The sequence below is a fragment of the Cervus elaphus genome, chromosome 20 (genome assembly GCF_910594005.1).
Source record: "Cervus elaphus chromosome 20, mCerEla1.1, whole genome shotgun sequence".
NCBI lineage: Eukaryota > Metazoa > Chordata > Mammalia > Artiodactyla > Cervidae > Cervus > Cervus elaphus.
In genome coordinates, this window is record NC_057834.1 from 115,358,565 (window position 1) to 115,384,570 (window position 26,006).

The window sequence follows — 26,006 nt, forward strand, 5'->3', positions numbered from 1 at the left end:
GTAGGGGACACCCTCGCCTTTGCCCTGGCTGTGGCAGGTGTCCTCTGCCCCCAGCAAGAGAGGGACAGCCTCTCGCTCCTGGTTGCAAGCCTGGGAGCAGCTGGCCCAGCCTCCAGGGCTCCGGACTCGGAGCCCAGCGCCCTCTGGCCCCTTCCGCAGCAGCGCGCCCTCACAGCTGTCCAGGGACCTCCCCGCCCCTCCCCTGCCCCAGACCCCGGGGCAGCGCTGGGGGAGCCCAGGCCTGGCTGGCCTCAGCGGTCCCCGTCTTTCCGCCAGGACTATGGGCTGCTGCAGCTGCAGGAGGGGGCGTCGGGGCACAGCCTCCGCGCCGCGCTCTGCGTCATGCTGCTGCTCTGCTACCACACGTTCCTCACCTTCGTGCTCGGTAGGCGCGCCCTCCCCGTGAGCCCCGGGGCCCCTGGGCTTCGACTGTCTCTGAGGGCAGGGGGCTGCTGGGCCCCCAGGACTGGGGAGGGGGCCCTGAAACCAGAAACGGCAGAGCCGCAACTGTCCAGGGGCCTGGCCAGTGGACCCCTTACTTCTTTACAGTGTGACTGGGTTCTTCCAGACTCGATTTTCTCATCTGTGAAATGGGGGTGGGTCCTGCCCACCTTGTAGAGGGCATGAGGATGCTGTTGGCCCTAGTGTCTTACTCAGTCCTCACATCACCCTGGAGACGGAAGAGTTATCGTCCGCATTTCACAGAGCAGAAGTGGAGACCCTGAGAAGCCCCTGGTAGGTTTCCGGGAGGATCACCAGGGAGGATGGTGATGTGTCCTGTGATGTGTCCCCACCTCCTTCAGGCACCGGCAACGTCAACATCGAGGAGGCAGAGAAGCTCTTGAGACCCTACCTGAAGCGATACCCTAAGGTGAGCCTCACCTCCTGGCAGACACCTCCAGCTCACGTGTGCCCTGTGGACCCCCCACAAACCCAAATACGTGTCCTTGTAGGGCGCCATCTTCCTGTTCTTTGCGGGGCGGATTGAAGTCATTAAAGGCAATGTTGATGCGGTAAGTAACGGGGGTCTGAGCCAGTGCTGGAGGCCCCTCAGGTCTCCCAGGTCAGTAGGGCTGCAGACACACAGACAAATAACAGGCAGACCGGGAGGGGGCCCTGAGAGAAGACCCACAAAGGGAGCGGGCCCAGAAGAGGACAGTTTGGGAGGGCGAGGGAAGAGGTGGCGGTGGCAGTGAGTGGGATTTGAAAGGGAGAGGGAGGAATCCAGCACCCTTGGGTAAGGCAGAGAGGTGGGAGGATCTGCTGTCCGGGGCAGGGTGACAGGCTGGAACCTGCTGCCGGGGGTGAAGCAGACACCTGGAGGGCCTGACTAAGGGTCTGGGCTCCGAGGTGGGAGGGAGCCGTGGAAGGGGTGAGAGGGGGGAGGCTCATCACCCTGGCAGAATCCCCTGCACTAAGCCAAGGCCCAGGACAGACTCCGTGACTCGGAGTTCTGGCGCCTCCCGCTGGTCCTGGCTGTGGCTCCTCAGGCCGAAGGACAGATGCCCCGGGGCCAGGTCACTTTGTGGAAGCTGCTGGAACCTTTGGAGTTTGCTCTCAGGCAGAGACATCATTATGTCACTTTAACACTTCCCACTGCCTATTACGCCTCTGTTATAGCTCTGTCCCACACACTTTGGCTTTGTGCCGAAAGACTGGAGTCCCTCGGGGGGTTGGTAACTGGGCCCAAGGTCATGTGAGACTTTGAAGGTAACTGGGCCCAAGGTCATGTAAGACTTTGAGGGTAGAACCGGGGCTGGAGGCCACACCTGCTGTCTCCCCGATGCAGCCTGGCATGGGGCTCGGGCTGCTGTGGAGCTGGGGTTGGGGGGACGGAGGGCATGGTGGGGGGTTGGGGCAGATGGCTGGGGCTGGGGGATGCTGGCAGAGGCTCAGTGGCAGGTACCCACAGGCCATCCGGCGGTTCGAGGAGTGCTGTGAGGCCCAGCAGCACTGGAAGCAGTTCCACCACATGTGCTACTGGGAGCTGATGTGGTGCTTCACCTACAAGGGCCAGTGGAAGATGGCTTACTTCTACGCAGACCTGCTCAGCAAGGAGAACTCCTGGTCCAAGGTGGGCTGACACCATGTGTTGGGGGAACAGGGAGACCAGAAGACCAGCTTAGATTGGCCATGAGCCCCCAGGCCAGGACCACACCCCTAACTGAACACGACATCTCAGCTAAAATTTAAGCAAAACCACAAATTCTATTAGACCTCAGGGTTGGAAGGAACTAAAGACCACAGAAAACAGGGGACCTTTAGAACTACAAGGTGTCGAGATTTTTAGCCACAAGGGATAGAAGTGTCACTCACATGGTCTGCGTGAGTGTTGCCCAGCAGAACTTTCTGTTACAGTGAAAACATTCTATGCTGTCCAGTGTGGGAGCCCCTATTCACATGTGCACGCCAAGCTCTTGAAATGTGCCTGCTGCAACTGGGAAACTGGATGTTTTCAATTTTATTCTATTTTAATTAATTTAAATGTAAAAAGTCACATGGAGCTAGTGGACATGTTACCTGACTATGCAGGTGTAAACACAAAGGCTTATTGGTTCATATAACTGTAAATTCTAGGCACATCTAATTTCAGGTTGGGCTGAATCCAGGAATTCTAATTCTGTCATTTGGGTTTATTTTTTCCGGCCGGGACTATGCTCTTCTCTGTGACTTCTTCATTGCACAGGCAGAATCTATGTGCCAGCAGGGTGGCTATGGGCTGCCTGCTGCTATATCATCTCTCCCATTTGGTTTCAACCAAAGTCCCATGACAGAGCCTCATTGGTCTGCATAGATCACAGGCCAGTGCCTGGAAACAGGGGTGGGAAGACCCCTCATGGATTAGAAGTAGGAGAAGGGTGATTCCCCAGAAGAAAAATGAGGTGATGCCCCAGAATAAGTGTTGTTGGGAGTGAGCATTAAGGAGATGCCATGGAGGCAAAACAAAACAGATGCTCAGCATAAATGCTTATCATGGTTCAGTTCAGTTCAGTCGCTCAGTTGTGTCTGACTCTTTGCAACCCCATGGACCGCAGTACGCCAGGCTTCCCTGTCCATCACCACCAACTCCTGGTAGCTTGCTCAAACTCATGTCCATCGAGTTGGTGATGCCATCCAACCATCTCATCCTCTGTCGTCCCCTTCTCCTGCCTTCAATCTTTCCCAGCATCAGGGTCTTTTTCAACGAGTCAGTTCTTCACATCAGGTGGCCAAAGTATTATCATGGTAAGTGGTGAAATAAGTATAAGCCATTATCATCATAGAGTAATGATAGCACAGAATTCTGAACTAAGAGTCTTAGAATCATCTAGATCATCAGAGAACATCCTCTATTGTGAAATCCATAGCACGTATGTCTCAGTGACCCTGATTTTCTCATCTTTTGCCCACCTCTGCATGAAAGCCCCTATTCAGTCACCCTGCCTAGGGCCCAAACTGAAAGGGACTCTCGGGCTCAGGGCTGGCTTCCCTGGTGGCTCAGATGGTAAAGAATCTGCCTGCCAGTGCAGGAGACCTGGATTCAATTCCTGGGTTGGGAAGATCCCCTAGAGAAGGGAATGCCAACCCACTCCAGTATTCTTGCCTAGAGAATTCCATGGACAGAGGAGCCTCGTGGACTACAGTCCGTGGGGTTACAAAGAGTCGGACACAACAGAGTGACTTTCACCTTCACTGGCTCAGGACAGGCAGGCCCGGGAGGAGGAGTGGGCTTTCACTGAGCCCTGACTATGTGCCCAGTGCTTGTCCTTTCCTCCACATTACGCCCAGCGAGGTAGATGTTATCTGCATCAGGCACATGAGAGACACTGAGGCTGAGAGAGGCTGAGAGACTTCCCTGGGCCACACAGCAGTTGGTGACACACACAGGATCTGAAGACAGCTTTGTGTGACTCCAAGGCCTCTGCTTTTCCCTTGCTCCTCAACTCCCCTGAGTGGGCCCCGCTTGCCCCAAGACCCCCTTGCTGTTGAAGGCACTTCCTCAGGCCCAGCCTCTGTGGGCCCAGCATTCGTCCCTCATCGCTCGCCCTCCTAACAAAGCCTCCGGGAACCTTTTTAAATTAAAGTGATCTGGAAGCCTTCTTGTGAAGTGGGGCACAAGGAAGAAGAGACCTAAGGTGGCCACACAGCTGCTGTGAGGAGCAGAGCGAGGGCCAGGCCTCCACATGTCAGCAAGTCTGGCTGTGAGTTGGCTCAGTCTTCAGCTCTGTGGCTTTGCAGTGGTCAGCCCCCCTCCCTCCGCAATGCTTTTCTCCAAAGGGTTTCCTGTGAAAGTAGGTAGGGGTTGTGGCACCTCGAGTTCTGGGGCCTCATTTATCCCTAATTCCAGCACTTGGCTACTAAAGTCCACCAGCTTCCAGCTCTGGGGAGTTGGCCTGCGGCCGCCGCCCTGCATGCCGGCCCTCCGCGGTGTCTGCCTGTGCTAAGCCGGCTCATCCCTGTGAGCCCGTCCCCTAGCGCTTGCAGCCAGAAAGCAGGTGGTGACAACAGTGTGCTCAGTGCTGTAATGGGGGAATCTAGGGGGAGCTCAGAGGCAGCCCTGAGCAGCCCAGCCAAGAGAACAGGGAAGGCTTCTGAAAAAGGAGTTGTCTGAACTGAGAGTCTTGAAGGATGAGGAATTAGGGCGGCAGAAGGACACCCCAGGCCAGGAGAACTGCAGGGGCACAGGCTGGGAAGCTAGGGGGCTGCCAGGAGGTCCTGTTTCACCAGGTGACGGGCTCGTGGGTGGAAATGTAGGGGGACTGTGGAGGGATCGTCCCCCTTTAAGCCACACACTGGAAGCTTCTTGGGGACAAGGACTGTCTGCCTGCACAGAAGCCAGTAGAACAATCCAGCAAAAATAAATATGTGGAATCAATAGGCAAACAGGTAACTCTGGGAGACAGGACTCCCCCTCAGGCAGGGTGGTTGTGGCTCTCCAGCAGCATGGCCCCATAACACCCCTTAGTGACTTGGATGCCCGTGGCTCTCACCACGCTAGGTCACTGCATCCATCCTAATTCTTGTTGACTCAGTCCGGGCAGGGGGCAGGGCTGGGGCAGAAGCTCTGGGAGGAAGCCTGCAGATAAGCCTGGCAGAGAAGGGACAGTGGGGTGCCAGGCAGCAGGACAGCACAGGCAGGGGCCTGAGGTGAGCTTAGGGAGTGATGGGGAAGAGTGGCCCGGAGGAGGAGCCAGAGAAGCAGGTCTCCAGGGCCCTGAGTGGCTGTTTGGGCTTTTGCCTGACAGTCGGGGAGCCCTTGTTGCTTGTGGCTTGTATTTGTGCTTGTAGAAATCTGTCCTGCAGCCACGGGGCACCCTCACATGCCAGTCCTATTCTAGGGCAGGTCATCTACAACTGAACAAAGCAAAGACCTCGAGGCTTGTGTTCTAGTGGGGAGAGAGACAGGAAACATAGATGATGTGCAGTGTAAGAGAACATCAGGTTCTGGTTAAGTGCGATAAAGAAAAATCAGGCAAGTTGTGGGTGCAGGATGTGGAGAACAGTGTGGTCAGGAGGGGCCTGCCTGAGAAGACATCAGAATGCAGTGAAGGAGCAAGCCAGGCTGACATCTCCCTGAAGAATGTTCCAGGCCTGGTAGATGTTAGGACAGGTGTAAAAGGAAGCTGAAGCCATGAGTTGATATATTCTGCAAACAGCTCAGAGGAGGCCAGTGTGGCTAGAGTGAGGGGGCACCAGTGGAGAAGAAGCTGGAGGGGAAATTGAGGGGAGGCTGCATCGGGCCTCGCAGGTCATGACGGGGAATGTGGACGTTCTCCCTAAGTGTGATGGGCTATCGTGAGTCAAAGAGGTTCTGCCGTGACCTCATTTTAAAAGGTCTGCATGGCAGTGGTGTGGAGTAATGGCTGGCGGGGGGCAGGAGTGGGAACAGGACATCAGTGAGGAGACCACATGGACTAGGGCAGTAGGAAGACCACCCTGGAGGCCCGGAGCGGGGAGACGGTGTGGTGTGATAGCGCCAGGCCAGTGGGATTCAAGAGCTCTGTGGGAGGTAAAGTCCTGAGGGCTTGGTGCCTCAGTACTGGGCCGGGGAGAGGGAGCAGGCACAGGTGATACCAAGAGGCTAAAGACGGGGTGGGGAACGGATATCACTGAGGGAGCATCTTCTTAGCACACCCCGCAAAGACCAGGTTTTCCTCATGTTGTGAAGGGCAGACTGGAACTGGGAGCAGCCCTGAGTTTCAGCGTGGGTGGGGCTCCCAGGTGGAGGTTGCTTTCCACCTTCTCCTAAGACTAGACTCCTTTCCCTCCTCTACCCGCTACACTTTGCTGGGCAGGTGGCAGGAGCTGTGCTTCAAGACTTGACCACTGGAGGGTAGCACAGAGCCAGGCTCCTCTGGCATTGAACTTCAGGCAAAGGGGAGCGGCTTTCAGGGATAGATCTCTGAGATGGGGCTGAGGTTGGGGCTCTGCAAACCACCCCTTTCTTGTCAGTGGATCCAGTGGGTAGGCCCTTGAAGCCACACAAACCTGGGGCCCCTCCCAGCTCTGCCCCTAGCAGCCCTGTGGTCCCAGGAAGCATTGTCTTTGCGATCAAGTGACATTTGTAAAGTGCCTGGTACACAGCAAGGGACCCTGAGCTGAGCCCCAACCCAGGTCTCTGCCCTTCCTGGCCTCACACATTGTGTGTATTCCATGCTTTATGCTACCCACCCGTTTGTATCCTGCTTACACGCATCTCTGCCCTCCCTTTGATCAGGATGTTCCCCTTGCCTGGAAGGTCCTTTTTCTCTTTCTGTGAATCTTCCCATTGGCCTTCAAGGGCCCGGTGTGAAGTGGCTGCTTCCCTTTGATCTTCCTGAAACCCCTGCTGCCCCGTCTTTGCGTCTCCACCCTGTCCTCAGCATCGCCTGCTTGAGTCTGCCCAGTTGCTTCAAAGTGGAGAGGTCAGGTGCTTAGACATGGCCCTTCATGGATTTAACTCCTAGGTCATGTCCTCAAGTTGCTTCAGCTTCCTCACCCAGTTTCTCCCCTGGGGGTTGGGGATAATATAATACTATGCTGGTCCGTAGTGAGGTTCCAGTGAGGTATTTGTGCCAGTTTAGGACTGTGATTTGGAGGGCAGGTTGCTCACACCTGACTATTGCTCTGCCTTACATAGGCCACCTACATCTACATGAAGGCCGCCTACCTCAGCATGTTTGGGAAGGAGGACTACAAACCGTTCGGAGATGACGAAGTGGAGTTGTTTAGGTGGGTCCAGCCATTGCACTCCATTGTCGGTCTCAGCCAGGCTCTGCCCACAGCCACCCTGAGCAGCGGGAGATGAGGGGGTTGTCATCCCCTGGGCCCTGAACCCTCAGCCCTCCCCAGTCCTCCCCCCACCCCACGCCTGTCGTCGTCTCCCACCCCCACCTGCTCTTGCTGCTGTTAGAGCCCTTTGCATCTGCTCAGAGGTTTTCTTTCACAAATGTGGTTTTGTCAGCATCATTCCCACTGTGCCTCTTTCATCCAGAGTGTAGCACAGATGTGGACACAGGTCCAGAGAGGTTCCTTCTGCCGAGTTAACCTGATTACACTCAGAAAAGCAGAGTTGGAATCACGTAAGCAGGATTAAGTCTAGTCTATGCCATTTGTTCCTGTCATCTGGGACAGTTTCAGCATCTATAAAATGGGAATAACAAACTCGGCTGTGCAGGGTTGTTTTGCAAATCAAAAAGAGAACAGATTTAAAGAGTCTGCAGTAGGGCCTGGAGCCAATCAATGGTGGCTGTTTTTATTCTTCCCTGCACTGCTGTGTTTGCCTTCAGCGAAGGGCCTAGAGCAGGACTCAGCCATGGCAGGCTGAGGAGGGAGCCCCGGGCTTTCCCCCAGGAGCCCCGGGCTTTCCCCCAGTCACAGTGAGGGTTGGCCCCCACTTGCAGATATGGAAGTGAGTGTGACCATTGCTTCCTGGGCCGTCAGTCACAGGATGCTGTGTGACTTTACTGAGTGACTTAGTCTCTGCATCTTACGTAACTTTTCTAGATCTGTGAGGGGAAGAGTCTGTGGGGAAATAAGAGTTATTTTCCCTCCATCCTTCTAGATTCTCGGCTGAGACCCACATAATAAGATTAATGGAAAAGCAAACAGAAATTTAATAACTCCTGTATGGGAGGGGCCCAGGAAAACTGAGTTGACTCTCTGAAATGGCCCAAGCTGTTACCTTAAGTGCCATCTCTGGCTAAAGCAAAAAAGAAGATTTAGTTGGATGGGGAGCCAGTTATGGGAGGTTTTCAGGTAAAAGAGAGGGTATATGGTTGTTATGCAGATTTTAGTCTCCGCCTTCTTCATTGATAAGTTTTTAGAGATTTAGTCTTCCTCCTCTTCCTGGTCCAGAGAAAGACATCCTTACACATGGACATTTCCATTGTAAATGTCTCTTACCAAAAGGTTAAATTCTACTAGATTTTCAGAGCATTTTGTGTGTTTGCTGTTTTCTTAAAAATAATCAGCCTAAAATAACGCTTATGCCAAAGATGCATATTTGGGGGTAGCAACTTCTCCTTTTCATATCGTTGTCTCCATTTTAGGGATGAGAAAGCAGGCCCAGATAGGTTCCACAGTGAATAAGTGGCAGAGGTGCTTGGTGGGGACCTCACAACTAGGTCCAGCTGTTTCCTGGGCCTGGATGGCTCAGGTCACAGCCATACCCCCATGATTGTGGCAGAAGTTCAGGGCAAGGCAGGGCTGGGTGGATGGGGCTCCAGATGCAGTCTTGCTCAGCTGCATACCACATTTCACTCTACCCTGGGAAACAGCTGAGGAGGCCGCAACTCACATGGCCAGAGTTTATGAAAGGTTTGTGCTGTGTGGTCTTGGGCAGGTCCTTCCCTTTATGAGTTTTAATCTCCTCTGTGAAACTAGGGTCAGACTTCTGCTGGGCCCTCAGGAAATGGGGGCTGGGAGTAGAGAGGGACGATTGCAAGGTGGAGCAGCCCTGAGGGGTGGTGGTCATGTACAGCCTCCCCTCCAGCTACTGGTGCAGAGGAGTCTGCCGAGCCACAGGAAGTGGTCAGATCTTGTGGCAGGGCGTATGACATTAGGCCGTAGCCGCAGGCTATGAATCCAACACTCTCATCATATAGATGGGGAAAATAAGGTCCAGAGAGGGGTCAAGCAGAGGCTGGGTAGGTTGGGGACTCAGTTCTAGCATTTTCTTGCCCTCTCTCCACCCTCCTTATCTCTTCCACAGAGCTGTGCCAGGCCTGAAACTCAAGATTGCTGGGAAATCTCTACCCACAGAGAAGTTTGCCATCCGGAAGTCCAGACGCTACCTCTCCCCTAAACCTATCTCATTGCCCATCCCTGCTCTGGTCAGTAGGAGGGTCTTGACTGGTCCTGAGCTCGTTTGGGATTGTGGGGATTAGCTGAGGGTCAGGGATATAGCCAGTGACCCTGGAGGGCGTGGACGGAGGACAGAGACCTTCACGACCCCAGAGCCTGAAGAGGAGTTTATAAATCACCTGGCCCTGGGTGAGGGACACGAGAGTTTGAGCCTGCCTCAACCTCTGAGAAAGCACTGGTCTACTAGGGATGGGCTGGGAAGACAGGTGAGGAGGCTGCAGATGCCTGAAAGCAGAAAACGCAGCTCTCCTAGATAGGCATCTTTCAGCTGTTTGTGTTGCCATCCTGTCTATGTCTGTCTTGTCACATGATTTTAATTATTGTTTATACTGTTCCCCCATCACTGCCCCAAGCTTTTCTGAGGCTGGGACCCATGTTACAATTGACTCTGAAATAACAGTAATTGCTGACATTGTTGCTGGGCACCTGCTGTGTTCAGAACTCGTTACACCCATTGCCTGTTGCCTCATCTGATCTTCATAAGAACCCTCTTAGGTGCTGGTGGCATCTCCATTTTACAGAAGGGGATAATAAGGCCTAACAGATAAGCAGGAAGATAAAATATAGATAAGATATAAGTAGAAAGATGAAATAACTTGTCCAGGTCCCATAGCTGATGAGTTAGAATCTGAACCCAGGCAGTCTGGTTCCGGAGCCCATATTCTGAATCACAGTTATGATGACAATTCCATGCATGATCTGAGCAGGCATCAGAGCAGGTTCTAGTTTGTTAAGAGTCCTTGTTATTCAAATAATAAGGCAGCCAGAAAGGTTGGAAGGGTGCTGCTTCAGAGACCTGGCTCTGCTGTTCACTGTGTGACCTTGCATATAGGGTCCCCTTTCCCTTAAATGTAAATATCTTCCTAGCCCATTTCATAAAGCAGGGATGAAAATCTGCTGATAAAACTTATTAAATACTGCAGAAATTAAAAAGTTCAATATTTGAGCTTATATCCTGAATATCTTTAAATAAATTTTGAACTATTTTACAGTTCAAAATATACAATAAAGCTGTCATCAAATGGGGGCATATGTTGTAAGGAGGGGCAGGAAAAGCAACTAACCAGATATTTAGGGGAAAATTTCCAAAACTGTAACCTTCAAGATGCTCTGTGTGCATAAAATTATTTCTGTAATTAAATATGTTTAGGGAAGACAGCCTGAACAAAGTTTACATACTGTAGACCTTCTTGGAGCCTTTATATGCTCATCTGCACGGTAGGTCTCCGAGAAGAAGCTTAAGGATGCAGATTTTCCCTGTTATTTAGCCACAGAACTCTTTTAGACCATGTAATGATTTAATAAGTACTTGTCAAAACTTAAAGTTCCTCCCTAGAACATAACAAAAACTATAAAAAGTCTTTCTAGAAGTTTATGTATACAAGTCACTGTCATGTCCATTGCTTGGTTTGATAGTTTAGGAAATGCTAATCTAAGCTAACAGAATTACTAGAATGAAAATTTAGTATTCTGAGCTTCCTGGCAGTTAAGGCAAAGAAAGAAATCATATGTTTCATAGATAGAAACTCAGGCCCACTGCCTTAGTGAAATAGGAGAGAAGGTAACTTGGTCTTAAGCCCCTGAAGAGCTTACGTCAACTATGATTCCTCTGGTACAGGAGGCCCTGTTAGCTGGAGCAAGGAAGACAACTCCCTGGAGAGTGTGGGGCATGACCTTGTTCTCAAAGGATGGGAAATTTGGAAAGAGAGATTGGGAGAGTGCAGACTAGTGCCCTAGGGATCCAGGAACAGAAACGTAATTGAAAACTATATGAGGAGAAGAGTGAGAATACGGGTCCATCTTAAATTCTCACAGGGGTAAGGAGAGATCTCTATAAGTAAGAGATAAGAATCCCAATCACTCCCTCAAGCCTACAGCTTCAAAGGCTGGGCTGAGACTTGTCATGGAAGATTACAGCTAGGACGGCCTTCAGTGATCTTCATCTGCACTACACATTTTATAGATGGAGAAACTTAAGGCCCCACTGGGGAGAAAACCCAGGACTGACTTGCTCCCCTGCCCCTAGGAAATGATGTACATTTGGAATGGCTATGCTGTGATTGGGAAGCAGCCGGAACTCACAGACGGGATCCTTGAGATTATCATCAAGGCTGAAGAGATGCTGGAAAAGGGCCCAGGTGACTACCCCCACGCCCTTGAACTGGCCCGGCTGGGTCTGACCACAGGTCTTTACAGTTGAAGGTTCCCTCTACCAAAATGTCCTTCCTCACTTCTCCACCCTGGTAATTGTCCTCTGCCTTCCTAGGCTGAGTTCCAGTGACAGCTTCTCCAAGAAGCTGTCCCTTGTCCCCCAGGGAACATCAGGGCCTCTGCTGGGCTCCCACAAGCCCTGAGCTTCCTTCAGTCGGTCCTGATTTCACTGTATTGTCATCGTCTCAGTATCTGTCTTTCCTCCCCTGATGTGAGCTCCCTGAGGACGGGGACCATGTGTGAGTCATCTCTGTGTCCCCAGGGCCCAGCACAGAGTAGGGGCTCCATGAGTAACTGTTGAGAAAATGAACAAAGCTGTCTTCCCTCACTCCCCTATTCTCAGAGAATGAGTACTCAGCGGATGATGAGTGCTTGGTGAAGCTGCTGAAAGGCCTGTGTCTGAAATATCTGGGCCGTGTCCAGGAGGCTGAGGAGAATTTCAGGAGCATCTCTGCCAAGTAAGTGCCTCTGGCTGCTCTCGCTCCAGATGGCCTACTACTGGGCCCGGGGCTTCAGGGTAGCATTTTCTGGGTTTCTCTTTACATATGCATACATGCACAGTGTCGACTCTGGCCGACTCCTACTTGCTTCACAGGTACTGGTTTCTGTTGTGTGCGAGGACCCTTCTAGGCCCAGATCATTCAGACCTTGTCCTCCAGGGCCACCAGACTGTCCAGCGACAGGAGCCTGTCTGCAGTGTTTCCTGTGAATGGTGCCCCCTGGAGTTTGTAACTTAGGATCTCTGTCCTTGGGGAGTACAGATATTAGAGAGACAGCTATGGGTAACTTAATCTGGTATGGTGAGGGCTAGAGGAAAGCAGAGAGGCCAGCAGGTGCCAGGAGGAGGGACCTAAACCTAATGCTAGACACCAGGAAAGGCTTTCCAGCAATGGCACTTCAGTTGGCAAGTTTATCAGGCAGAGGAAGAAAGGAAAGAGGAGTTTTAAGTGGAGCAGGGAGAGCGTGTGCTAATGCCTGGACACGGGAAACACCTGAGGTTGGGTGACAGCGGTCAGTCCTTCCCTGCTTAGGTGAAGTCGTAGAGGGAAAGGGTTGCCGATGAAATAGAGGGCGGCGATGGGGGCCGGGGTTGGGACTGAGGTGGAGGTGGGCCTAGGACATGACGTGAACCATAGGTTGTCAGGGACTTGGGGCCCAGGGTGCAGAGGACTGGAAGGCTTTGCTGTGGTTCTTAAGTCTTTCTAGGGCTAAATAGTGGGAACCTTCCAAGTTGGAATTCAGGTCAGAAAACCCCATGAGAACATGAGTTGGACCCTCCCATTTGGGAGATGCTCAGGAGGAGTCTGGCAGATGTGCCCAAAGGATGGCTCAAGAGCAGAGACTGTAAGCCGTGTTTTCTTCTGTCCTACAGTGAAAAGAGGATTAAATATGACCACTACTTGATCCCAAATGCCCTGCTGGAGCTGGCCCTGCTGTCTATGGAGCAAGGCAGAAATGAAGAGGCTGTCAAACTCTTGGAAACTGCCAAGTAAGGCATGATTTGCCTTGGTCTGGCCTTTGTTCCCCATGAGCTCAGGGGAGGCAGAGGTGCCAGGCAGCAGTGTGAGAGGGTGCTGGCAAAGGCAGTGTAGGCAGCCCAGAGGCTGGGCCCAGGTCCCAGGTGAACCCAGCTCTCACCTGGAGTAGGGAGGCTTCTTCCTTAATTTACCAAAGAGGAATTGAAATCCCAGACTCAATGACTGAGTTATCTGGGGTCACACCACAAGCTTCAGGGCTGGTGTGAAGATGCAGTTCTCCTGCCTTCTAGCCCACGGATCTTGAAATTATTCCTTCACACTGGGCCCCAAAGGACCAAGAGTGGTTCCAGAGGGCATGATAACAGGTAATTCCTATTAAATTTAAGCCCAACTCTTTCTTTAAACAGAGATAGGGATTAGCCTTTAAAAGTGTTCCTTGGCTAGTGGGTTCCCACAGCTCAGACTAAGGGAAAAATCACAACCGGAGCAGCTTCACGTATCTGATTCTCTGGTCTCTTCCAGGCAAAACTATAAGAATTATTCCATGGAGTCAAGGACACATTTTCGAATCCAGGCAGCCACACTCCAAGCCAAGTCTTCCCTAGAAAAAGGCAACAGATCTATGGTCTCATCAGTGTCCTTGTAGTTTCGTGCAGCAGTCCCAGGCTGGAAGGCAGAATCAGCTGGACAGAGCTCCTGGAAACATTTCAGAAAGAACCCCGCCCCCTGCCCTGCCTTTGGGGTCCACCGGTGCTCCAGTGGGACAGCACAACCTAGGTGTCTGTGCGAAAGTGAAGCCAGCATGCTCACCAGTGCGGCCAAGGGCTTCTGTCAAGGCCAGAGCAAGTGGAGCTCCCTGCCTTGCCCTGTCACACATACGGGTACTTGTTTTTCACTGTGATGTTAACAGAATGTATGAACAGTTTACATTTTCCTTAGAAATACACTGATGGAATCAAAGTTGGCTTTGGGGGAAGAAAAAACACCAACCAACCACCTGTATGTAAATCATTGTTAGACTTCAGCGAGGTCTCAGCTTCCAGGGCTGGAAGGACCCAAAAGAGGATCTGGATCTCAGGCTTCAAGATTTCTGAGGGCTAAACACAGAGGTTTCACACAATCCCACTACCTTACTTCTTACAGCCCCTTTGTAATTCTGCAATTGAAAAAAAAAACAAAACATGTCTTTTTAGTGAGATAATCTTGAGTCCATTTGTAGGAAAAAAAACATCAATTCCTACTACCACAGAATGGTGATATCGAGGCCTGAAGGAAGGGGAGCCCTTTCTGTGCCAAAGCCAAGAAATTTGGCAGGTAAAGTTTCTCAGACACTGGTCTGCTATACGCCAAACTGACACCACTGGGAATGATTTATGAAAGATAAAAAATCTTCTATACTTCAGTACATTTATTTACTGATAGCATTTTTCTTAGGAACAGAATGGTTATTCTTAGCCTGTTTATGTATGTTTTAGATTTTTCAGTTAAGAGAAAAGCTATATTTCAGTAATAAAAAAAATTTATTATTTCAGTAATAAAAATACACTTCAGAGATCATGCAACATCTATTTCAGTAAAATACTTTGTTGCTTGAATTCTTGGGCAGGGCAGAAAGTTTCAATCAGAAGCCATATGGCCCAAGCATGTTTTATTTAGACAACTTAATGTTTTAAAATTTTCAGAATAAGTTAACAAACATTTAAAAATGGGGAGACTTCACAAATAAATCTGGTTTCTGGCTTCTTACTTTAAAAATCTGGCAATACTGGGCCTCATTCTCACAAGGCAACAATCAGTTGGAGCTGAGGAGAAACTCTTTTCAACGTTTATCCTTCTGGCCCCTAAAGGTGTCTGACTAACTCAAACACACAAATGCAGTTTCTGTAAGGGAAGGACCACAGACGACTTTTCCAGTCTTCCAGCCTGCTGTATTTAGCGAACACTTTTAAGCATATGCTAGGGACAGGGTGGTTTAATCTATTAATATACAGCCAAGTTTCCTGTGACTGATATTGAATGGAGTTATAGGTTTTAGGTAAAGCATGTTCTCATTAGGAAAAGACAGTCCAAAGATCCTCTTCTGCACTTAGTGTACTGTCAGAAAGAAATGCAACCAAAAGAAAGATCTATCTTGTCAGAACTAGACAAAAGGATGCTTTCCACAAAGGGCAAGCTCTCTCTCTTCCACAGCCTGGGTGCTGGGAGCCCAGCCCAGCAGGGCAGGTGAAAGGGTTGAACTAGAGCTAGGCTGCTGAACAGGGTGGCCTCTTGGCCCCCTCACATATCAGAATGCTACCCATTACAGTATAAAAGCAGTACTGGTCACTGCATACCAAACATAAAATTGCCGTTTACAAAAACCTTTCTTTCATTTCAGTGTTCATTTTAGGTGTTTTTAAACTTTTTATGCCAGGGTGATTTCCTAGTTGTTGCTGTTTCCTTCTGGGCTTCACGCATTAGCCCTCCAGCACCTTAATGTCTGTCTGCTGCCCTGGCTGCAGTCTTGCTATCAGTTTTGTCTCCTTTTATCCTACCTGCATGCAGCTTGAGCTCCTCCCTCAAAAACATGCTTGTGAAGGGAGGTCCCTGGCGGTCCAGTGGTTAGAACCTGGTGCTTTCACGGATGTGGCTGGGCTTCAATCCCTGGTCAGGGAGCGAAGATCCTGCAAGCTGAATGGCCAAAAACAAACATGTATGTGAAGGAAGGTGGAAAGGCTGGGTGTCTGACGCCACCGTATCCTTGTGCAGAGGCCTCTGAAGGTGAAAATGCTGTCTTGGGCTTCTCACTGTGTCTTGAGCCATTTCTGATCATTGCTTCTCAAACACTGCACCTTCCTAGCACATCTGCCCTAGAAAGGCAGCTGATCAGGGGAGGAGAGTTCTGGCCTCCAAGTAAGGAGACCTAATTCCAGCCCCTGCTTTGCTACTACTGCTTTTTCTGCATGACCCTGGGAATCATGGAGCCTCTAAAATTTAGTAATTTGAACTAGATTAAGACTCTCTCCTGCTGTCAACAGTTCTAATTCTGTTCAAGTCTTGTTTCTGGGCTTTCATCTCCAAAAAGAGGCAACTGATCTATGCCTCCCTACCTTTTGTCAAAGGCTTTGTCCCCAGGTGGCTTACCAGAAGTGATGATAGACTCCCTCAATCAGGGGCCTCTACAGTGGTCCAGGACACCCAGAGAGCAATTAATCCTCATTTGCAGAAAGTCTGAATCCTTGCCACACAGAGGAACTCGGTTGTTAGGGAGCAGCAACTGTGTAACATGCTCTGAACAGGCTCTTGGCAATAAAGTCTACTCTGCCTCTCACTGGTCCCAGGCCTTGAACTGGCAGGGTAGCTTCCAGCAGTGTGCTGTGTCCCTATCAGCTCTCCCCTATGTTGGCAGGATTCCCTATTCCTTATCTCTCAAGTCAGAATAGGAGCGCTTCCAAGACAGCTGTCGTCATTCACAGCAAAAAAGCCATGACTTGACAGTGAAGCCAGGACTCTAAAAGGCCAGCGCCAACCAAACACTTGGCTCAGGTCCGAGTGGGAGATTCCCAGCAACTGAAGGGAGCACTGGGGGATTTTAGAAAGCCCCAGCCTGCTGAGTGCCTGAATCATTCAACAAGGGAATAAAATCCAAAGATGCTTTTCTCTGGAGTGACTCCCAAGTTCATTTCTTCTAAGATGGTGAGTGGAAAACAGTCTTCCTCTTTGCTTCAAATTTAGTCCAACAGTGTGCCTTCTCAACAGTTCTTTTATGTCCTTAGCACCATCACACTAATTCACTAATAAATGTGAGGTGTCCGGATTCTGAAAACCAAGCAGCAAATGGGAACTTCTCACCCTCACCCTCAGATGCAGTTTTCCAAGGCAGGAAAGTGCCTTTCTGCTTGAGTTAGCATAGTTCTGTGGAAATCTGGTGCAAAGTTCATCACTGTCTGACAGGGTGAAGTAAATCCACAAACAAGGAGCCTCAGGGCCTTAAAAATCCATTTCGAAGTAAGCAGTCTATGAGTTGCTTCCAGTGTTTACTTAGCTCTTAAAATGACAAAATATAATAGAGCCCTTACCTTTGGTAAGATAACAATTACAGAAGATTGCTGTGGACGTCTAAATATTAAGTGCTACTTACCAGTTGTGAGTCTGAGTAGTCTGCAAGTATCTAATCCTCAAAAACCACTCTATGAAGTAGGGCTATTATTGCCATTTTTCAGATGAGAAAACTGAGACACAGGTTGAACAACTTGCCTAAGATCACACAGCTATTACGCATCAGAAATATTTGAAGCCAAGCAGTTGAACTCTAAAGCTCATGCTTTGCTAAACTACTGGTCAAGCTTTCCAATTATCAGCTTCAAGTTGGATCTGATTTAATTGACTCTTGGGCCACTGTTAAGTAAGGAAAAGGTACTGGCTAACAGCTCAAACACTAGAAACCCTTGGCTTGGAGTGCATGGAATTATGTCTGTGTGGCATGGTTCCCCACATGGCACTTGGCATCATGAGGTAGGGGCAGGGTCTAAGCTGGACAAAGGCAGTTCTTAAGCAACCATATCTGCTCATAAAATTAAGGATGTTGGAGGAAAATGTATGAGCTAATCCCAGTTAAAGAGGTAGAGTTCCAGCCAGCTACTCCAGAGATGGAAAGTGAACTGATGCAGAGGCTCAGGCCTGGACTGTGGCTTGAGTCCAAACTATATACTAGAAGAGATTTGGTATAAGACACTAAGAGGCAGAAACACTGGCAAACTTAGAAGCATATGATGCTGAAAACACTCTTAGAATTTAAGTTTTTAAGTGCTTAAGAGTGCTGGCTGGCCAAACATTTCACATCTGTGGGTTAAAGTGGTTCATGGCCCAGAAATCTGTTGCCCTTGGGCTAGAGGTGACTTTCTGACATCTATCTATGGAAAAGAGGTAGTGAGCAAATTCGTAAGAGAAGAGCCTGATCTACTAAAAATGGCAACTTTAAATTCTATTAACTACATGGGATAGTGGCTATAAGTACAGCTTGAATTCAAATTATTTTACTGCTTTGAGAATCAGTTCACTGCTATAAAATAGGGCTAATGTCAACTGCTTCACAGGCCTGCTTAAGATAAAAAGAAATCAACTAAATAAATAGCCTAACTAAACAAACAGCCCCTAGTATATTAAGGTACATGTATTGGCCCACATGAACCGTGGGAAGGCAGTGGTGAGTTTGGCCTGGGGATGACTGAATCAATGGTTCAAGTGCATCTATTAGGCCTTTTCCAACCCTTCACTTTGTTCTTGTGTTAGATTCTCTCAAACTGACTCTTCTGCATGGTGGTTCAGACCTTACATCCATATAGCTTTGTAACCAGAAGGAAAGGGCTCCTTGCCCTACCCCAAATAAGGACTCTTGATTAGTCTGACTTGGCTCAAATGTCCTTCCCTCAGGCTGGTGGCTTCCCAGCATTAGATATCTGAGAATTTGTTAGAAATGCAAATGACCAAGTCCCCTCCTTTCAATGTAGGGGTGAGGTTGAACAACTGCAGTCCTCCAGGTGGATCTGATGCACACTGAAGTGTGAGAACTACCTTGGAAAGGGCGTGAGGTAATACAATTGGTCCATCTTGGGTTACACACTTGGTTGGGAGTTGTTACTAAAAAACATGGGGCACTTGGCAGACAAAAACAACATGTATCCACTATACACCCTTTCTTTCAAAAGTTGGTTCCCAGGTGAAGGGGCAGTACTGATTAGAGACAAGGCTTATCAGCAAGCTGCCCACTCAGGAGGAGCTTTGCCTTTGTCCTTCTTGCTACCCTCAAAAATCTCTGTGAGATCCCTACTTTCCAATGGGGACCTCCTTGATGGTGGCTTCCACTCCATCAGAAATGCTCAGACTCCCTGCTTTCTCCTTCCCTTCACTTAATAAATATCTGCTGAGAACCTAAATGTCCTGCTCTCATAGAAACAAATGAAAGTAAACAAATTAGAGCCATGGAATAAACAGGGACTGTTGGTACAGAGGATAAGAAGCCAGCCATCAAACAATCTGGGGAAGTGAACCACAGGACAGAAACTACAACAGACCTGAGGCAGGAAAGAGTTTGGCATTTTAAAAAGCACAAAAAGTCTAAAAAGTGGAGTACTACGAAAGGAGAGAGGCAGAAAATCTACTATCTCCGTTAAGCAGCTTGGATTTTACTCTCCACACAATAGAAAGCAATTAAAAGCTCTAAGCAGATGAACGACATCATCCAATTTACTCAACTATTTTAACTGCTGTGTGAAGAATGTACCATTTAAGGTTAAACATGGAAGTTGGGAAGCCAATGCCGTGCCAAATGCCACCACCACCAACTGCTCCTGCTTCGTGTGAACTGCCATTAAAACACCTCATCTTCTCTTCATCAGCTATGACACTTAGGGGGGAGAAAAACACTTTCAACATGCTAAGTGATAATCAGGCTCTAAGCGTCCATGGGAGTTGGCATTTCATGTTCTCTACTCTTCATGAGAAATCAGCAATGCAGTTTATTGAAATCCAAACCCATAAATGTGATTTCTTAAAGATACCGTCAATCTGAAAATGCCCAGCTAGCATCCATCTCACTACTTAGAAGAATGGTATTATTCTTCATATCAAAATAACATTATAGTGATTGTCAAGGGCCATGAGGGAAAATAGTTTATGAAAAACAACTTCCCTTCAGCACATACTCTAAAATTGTAGCAATTAACTTATCTGTGCTTGAGTTCAGCTACCTTCACGGAAAGAGGATCACTATTCTGCACTATTTCAAAGGTGAGACTGGCTTTGATTCTGGAATTGGCAGAATGTAGCTTATTCCCATACCTCTGGTAGGATAGTGCTGGGAAGCCAATCTCAATATCTTTCTGCTAAGATAGCCCAGGCTTCCCAATTCACATAATGCCTACAACCTGCTTTCAGATCCAAAATGACTAGATTAACTACTATATGGCTCCCAGAGAAAAGGGCCCAGCACTTGCTTAGCCAACCAAATTTTCCCATAATCATTCACAGTTCACTACTATGACCAGACTCCTGAAGTAAACCCTGTTGCGTTTTTCAACTTCTTTTTCTCAGCACCAAGAAACAGTCAATAAGCACTGCTTAGAATGTGTTCAAGGCAAACAGGCACTGCTTATCATTTGATCACAATCAGTTTTAGATGCCTAAAATCTGTTCCTTATTAATAATGCTGCTTCATTCACTATGCAGACAAAAACAAATTTCCTGTGGAAAGCATCCAAGATGACTAAGTCTTCCAGTGGACAGTAACTTTTCTCAAAAAAACAAAACTGGAGAAGTTAGTACCTCTTAAAGTTTCCTTAAACTCTTTTCAGTCTATCAGTAACATTAATTAGATGTATCCAGTTCCTGTCCTGGGCTAATGTACATTGCTCAGGGTGATAACGTAACGAAGAACAATGTGGACAATTAAAAGGTGCCTAAGTCCAAACCCCTTTTGTAAAATTTTACTGAAGCCTCTTAACAAAAGGTTTATGGATCAAGAAATGGGTTGTAAAGGAATTTATCTGCATTTTTTGTTTCCGTGCAAGAAAATGAAGGATAAATGGAAAACCAAAGTCTGGATACCTGTTACTGGGACAATCAATATCTGAATAAACAATCACCCAGGACTGCTGCTTTCAGACCCAGAGGCTCTCAGAAAAGGCATTACAAAGTACATTTAAGTTAATATTCCCAAATATATGTGCCTCATTCATACTAACTTCTATATGGCATTTTAATACAAATGTTACTGTGTTATAATGTAACTCTTAGAGCCTAAAAAATCATGTTTTCTCAAGTTAAAAACAATAATTTATGTGAAGAGAGAACAAACAGTCCATCTAACTTTCCCTAAATACTGAAGTGGACTTGCTACCTCTTTCAAACCACTCAGAAAAAGTACCATTTTAAGGTGTTTTATATAATGTAATCAAGCAGTTAACAGTCATTCCCATTAAATGCTTATGTTTCACTTGAAATTTCTACAAACTAAAGCGCTGTCTAAATCTGAATTATGAGCATCAATTAAACTACTGCCTGGCCATAAGCAAGTGTCTATTCTGACAATACAGAACTGAGGAAAAATTCGCAGGCCATTTCTTGATAGCTCTTAGGTCAGTCACCTAACAGGGGGTCAATTAGTAATGACATTTAATGCAAAGATGAAATTTTGTAGCTGGACATTTTTACTCCACACTTTTTAATTTAATGATGGCAAAATACTTACGAAGTGGGACCAGGAGGAAGAAATTAGAAGGAATTAAACTATGTCCTCAAAAGGAGTAACAGAAGGCTGTCAGAATAAGAATGAATAGGACACCGAGGGCTCTCATGGCCATCCTCACATGATGGACCAACCCGAACCAAGCCTGAGTCTTAGGGAAGCCCAGCTGAGTGTCAGACTAGAAAAGGGGAGTGACACAGGGGACAGAGGGAGAGGTTACAAACTATCTGACTTCTTCCCTACCCAGTAAAAGAACAGATGATCTTTAAATTCAGGTGCGTAAATTTAGTATAACTTCAGGAGATACTAACCAAAAATCCACTTTTTCTCATGTCCACCGATTTCAAACTTAAAGGCTTAAAAAATTAGCTGATTAGCTATGACGCACTTAACATGCAAGTGTCAAGTGTCCTCAGCTGACTGTGAGAAACTGATCTGCTAGCCAATGCCTTTGTAAGCAAACACGGGCCACCAACTGTTTACATTTATGAATTATGCCAAAAAACTTACCTTTTCTGTTTGCCATTTTCAGTCTAAGGACCACAGGCAGCTTTACTTTGTACTCCTTTATTGTTAATCCTTTTTAAAAATGTATGCTTCCCTAAAAAGGAGCTTTGCACATAGAGAATTTGTTACCTCGATGCTCACTATATTCTATGTCATACAGACACCGAAAATAGTTTGGAGAGTCAATACCTGTTATAAGAGATGTCTTATAAAAAATAGGCATAGCATTTAAAAAGTTTGTGTGAACCAAACTCCAAGTATCTGAAAGTATTTTAACTTCTTTGGTTTACATTTAAAAGAGTAAGATTATTTTTTCCTGGTCAGGCTTTTCAGACATTTAAAATCCTACAGCCAAGCCTGAATACATCTTACCCAATCCCAATTATGCTGGATAACAGGGTAATGTGCCTCTTATTTGCTTTAGAAAATTTAGAAGCTACCAAGCTTCTAAACTTATGACTAGATGATAGTAAATGCCAGGCCATAAAAAATACTTCCCCCAAAGTTTATATATATACCTGGAAAACTAAAGGCAATTAATTAAATTTATACATGTGTGTTCTGAAGAAAGGATTAGATAACTTGGGAGAATTGATTCTTATGTAATCAATTCTAACTTTAGCCCTTTACAACTGTATTATAACTTTATTTAACTTGGTAAAAGCCAAAATTGATGGTTCTTAACATGGTATGTGGAGATCAAAATTAAAGAATACAAAGTACCTTATTAAAAAAAAAATTTCAGTTCAATCCTGGTTCCCTCAATATTACTGCCAAACTTCTGTAAAAGAAACCTTGTTAATAAAGAAAGACTAACAGCAACATAGAAGATGATTAAAAAAAATGTTCATTTACCAATTTTGACAATCTAGAAAAAAAGAAAGTCTGACTATAATACTTGATGACAGACATTATGTTTAAGTAGAAAACACAAAGATAAAAAAGTAATATCACTGAAAATATTGCACAACTTCAGGTGTTTCCTCCAAATTTGCTTTATGTAATTGGATATAAATTAATGAACAAAAACTTAAGCAAGATACATGTAACAATTTAACAGAACCTGATAATCTATAATTTCTTTCAATTTTTCTCAAACTCATCATGGGGCTCATAAGAAAATTAACCAACATGGATACTGCTACAGTTGAATGTCAAATCTTTAAGTGCTTATGACATACTAAATTCTTCTATAATACAATTATGAAGAACCCTTCAAGAGACTTGACTTGTGTTTTGTATGTAGAAAAGTGTTAAAGAGTCAAATATTCAACTCAATACAAAATAATAAGAAACATTTCTGATTTGTTAAGGTTGAGATTGCTTCTCCTTTCGCTAATGAATGATTTTTTAGTTGTAATTATCACTGAGCCAAACAAACATGTCACCTTCTAGTACATAACAAAAAATAAACACATGCTAAATGGATAAGACATTACAAACTACATCTTTGCTAGACCATCTCTACCTCTAACACTTCAGAAGCTTAGAGTTTCAGAGAATTCCTACATTAACTGCAAGAAAAAGATAAAGGAGAAAGTCCTTTTTTTGAGATCACAACTATGATGTCATGTGGTTATACAAATTCTGCGTTTGTGTGCAAAACATTAGTTAAACACATTTATCTTAATTCTCCCTGCTTAGAATTGTCAGTCAACTAGCAGGACTTTCCTTCTAAGAAACAGAGACTGAGATGTGTTTTATGTAACTTCAATAACCTCAGCAATACAATAAGAGATGCAGTATCCTTTTGCTATGGTTCAAGACAACAGGGTCACAGGAAAGAAAAAATCAAAATTGTTACAACTGAGAAACTTTCTCAGTTTAACCATGTTGCCACTTTCATTTTTACATAAGCATGGTGGCATAATTCAAGCTCAATAAATCAGAATTCCTAATATTTAAAATTTACCTTGACTTTTAATTATCACCATATTAACAACCAAAATAATTATCACCATATTAACAACCAAAATAATTAGATGAAACACATAAGAAAGGCTAATATTAAACCTGACTTGACTAGAGTTGGTTTCTTGACACATTAACTGATTTTTATTTTAATAGAAAAGGGATAGTGCATCTCAGTTTGCTTACAAGCTAGGAGATCACTTTGAATTCTGCATTTCCTAACTGCAAACAGATATAGCACTTATAACAGGTTATAAATAAACTGGTTTTCAAGCATAGAGCCAGCCCCAACGATAATAATACACTATTTAAAAAAGACCTAAGGCAATGAATTCCATTTCCAATGGAAAAAAAGAACTGTGCAAACAAGCTTAAAACTACTTTTTTTGTGCCAGTGTTATAAAATGTAGCTTTTAATAAAACCTTGACCCAAATGCCAGCAACTTCAGAAAAGAATTTGGGTGGGGGAGAAGAAGAAAGTTATTTCATTTAGGAAAAAACAACCACTATCTTTTTCCTAATCTTTGACACACACAATTGAAACATATACAGCTGCTGTAACACTTTACACAATTCCTATGTACTGGAGCAGTAACAAGATCTAAATACAATTATATTTTTAAACACTGGGTCAAGGCTTTACATAAAAATACCATCCTACTTTTCCCCCTAAGTTTCTAAAATATCACGTACTTTTCCCCAACATCTGCAGCCATTCAGGAAATTTTAGGAAACTTTTGTGCATGATCTTAATTCCTAATCCCTGGCTCTTTGGGCTCAGTGACAAAAGATCAAAACCACCAAAAATGATGGTTCACTTGAAGTCAGATGAGAGACCCGGGCTCAATTAGTCTCGTAGGACGAAAGCAGTGCTGCATCAACTGGCTCCATGCAGGAGGGGCACGTGAAGGATCTCATCAACCAGTCATCTATACAGTCCAGGTGATAGATGTGCATGCACGGCAGAAATCGAATTGGGTCCCCATAAACAAAGTCCATCATACAGATCACACACCTGTTGGGGTGAGGGAGAGAAATGAGAAAGCATTTTTAGACAAGTCATCTATCTAGAATACTCTTTAAAATCCCTATTACAAAGACAGTGTTAATATGAACAGACAAAAATGGCTTCCTGTCATTCTATCACCTAAGCATCCAGAGGGAATTTTTTCCTAGTGTTATCCTGCTACAATCTCTTATTTCAATCACCTGGGAATTTGAAGAGTTTGAGAGCAATCAACAAAGAGAAAGGTATCAGGTAGGAAATCAAGTCCACTACTAGAACTGTGCTTGTAAAACAGCTGCATATTACAGAAGAAACCTTAAGGAGGATGTGAAGCTTTAGTAGACAAGAAAACATGTTAGATTAATATTATTTGAACTGAGTTTTCAGTGTAAGCCCAGACAGCTTTCACTTTAATAACTACATGTAAATACAGAACCACTAACCCTAAATGGTGCTACAGCTCAAACAGCCAAGCACAGCATAATAAATTACTTTATGTCTGCATTGGTGAAGATCATTCTTAACCTACAAGGAAAAGAGCTGTTCTCAGGGATTCTCAAACAATAACAAACTCTGAAGGAAAAATCTCCCTTAAGTAAAATTTTATATTTAACTCATCAGACTTAGTACAATTATTCTATAAGTTAAGAAATAGATAAGATTTTCCTCATATTACTAAATCCTTAGCAAACAATTTTAACCTCTATATAACCTACCAAAGTGTTCCTCTATTATTGTTTTTCACTAAAACTATGGTAACTATCTCTGTGCATAAACTCTGGGAGCTGAAGTGAGGTACATATTCTAGGATAATAGATCTTTAGAATTAACTGTCTCAAAGGGTTTAGATCTAAAGGTCTGTGAAATATTGCCAAACGGCTTTACCAATTGATTAGGCCACCAACAATGCTGGTACTGGTTCACACTTATTACACAGGTAAATAATTTTTAACTGACATTAACTGTCATCCAAATGGACACAGACAACCTATAAAATGGTCAGAATTTGTACCATCATTTCTTATTTTTATATGAAAATTCTTAATTTCCACATCCAAACAAATTTTTGTCCAGAATTCATTAAATATGTGACTTTCAAAATGCAACAGAATATTTTTAAAAAACAGATCTCTGAAAACAGACCTCTGAAACATGTATAAATTAAAACTTACTCCCGGATCTTTTTTTCTGATCCATCTCTTCCAGGGTCATAAACTCCTTTAGGCAGATGCTGTATAAGGCCTATTCTTTGAGCTATCCTAATTTGTTCCTCTTCAGTCAGCTGAGTTGCTAGGCGAGTCTGGCTAGGTGTTGGATGATAGACCGGAACTGGAACTTGTTCCTA

The 26,006-nt window shown here is 45.9% G+C and overlaps 2 protein-coding genes across 4 annotated transcripts in view; one reads left to right on the forward strand and one right to left on the reverse strand.

Moving 5' to 3' along the window:
* Positions 1 to 18,928, forward strand: part of TTC39A (tetratricopeptide repeat domain 39A) — a 54,313-nt gene extending 35,385 nt beyond the window's left edge. For all 3 annotated transcript variants that reach the window (XM_043876717.1, XM_043876716.1, XM_043876715.1), the window contains exons 9-18: positions 277 to 385; positions 804 to 871; positions 954 to 1,013; positions 1,913 to 2,074; positions 7,100 to 7,191; positions 9,173 to 9,293; positions 11,351 to 11,462; positions 11,879 to 11,993; positions 12,908 to 13,024; positions 13,536 to 18,928. In XM_043876717.1, the coding sequence (XP_043732652.1) occupies positions 277 to 385; positions 804 to 871; positions 954 to 1,013; positions 1,913 to 2,074; positions 7,100 to 7,191; positions 9,173 to 9,293; positions 11,351 to 11,462; positions 11,879 to 11,993; positions 12,908 to 13,024; positions 13,536 to 13,659 (1,080 nt within the window). In that variant the 3' untranslated portion in view covers positions 13,660 to 18,928. The remainder of the gene's footprint in view (positions 1 to 276; positions 386 to 803; positions 872 to 953; positions 1,014 to 1,912; positions 2,075 to 7,099; positions 7,192 to 9,172; positions 9,294 to 11,350; positions 11,463 to 11,878; positions 11,994 to 12,907; positions 13,025 to 13,535) is intronic.
* Positions 18,929 to 22,573: 3,645 nt separating this feature from the next.
* RNF11 (ring finger protein 11) overlaps positions 22,574 to 26,006 on the reverse strand; it is a 42,342-nt gene continuing 38,909 nt past the window's right edge. Inside the window, exons 2-3 of the mRNA XM_043876718.1 lie at positions 25,834 to 26,003; positions 22,574 to 24,670 (exon numbers count right to left, since the gene is read on the reverse strand). Coding sequence (XP_043732653.1) covers positions 24,499 to 24,670; positions 25,834 to 26,003 — 342 coding nt within the window. The 3' untranslated portion in view covers positions 22,574 to 24,498. The remainder of the gene's footprint in view (positions 24,671 to 25,833; positions 26,004 to 26,006) is intronic.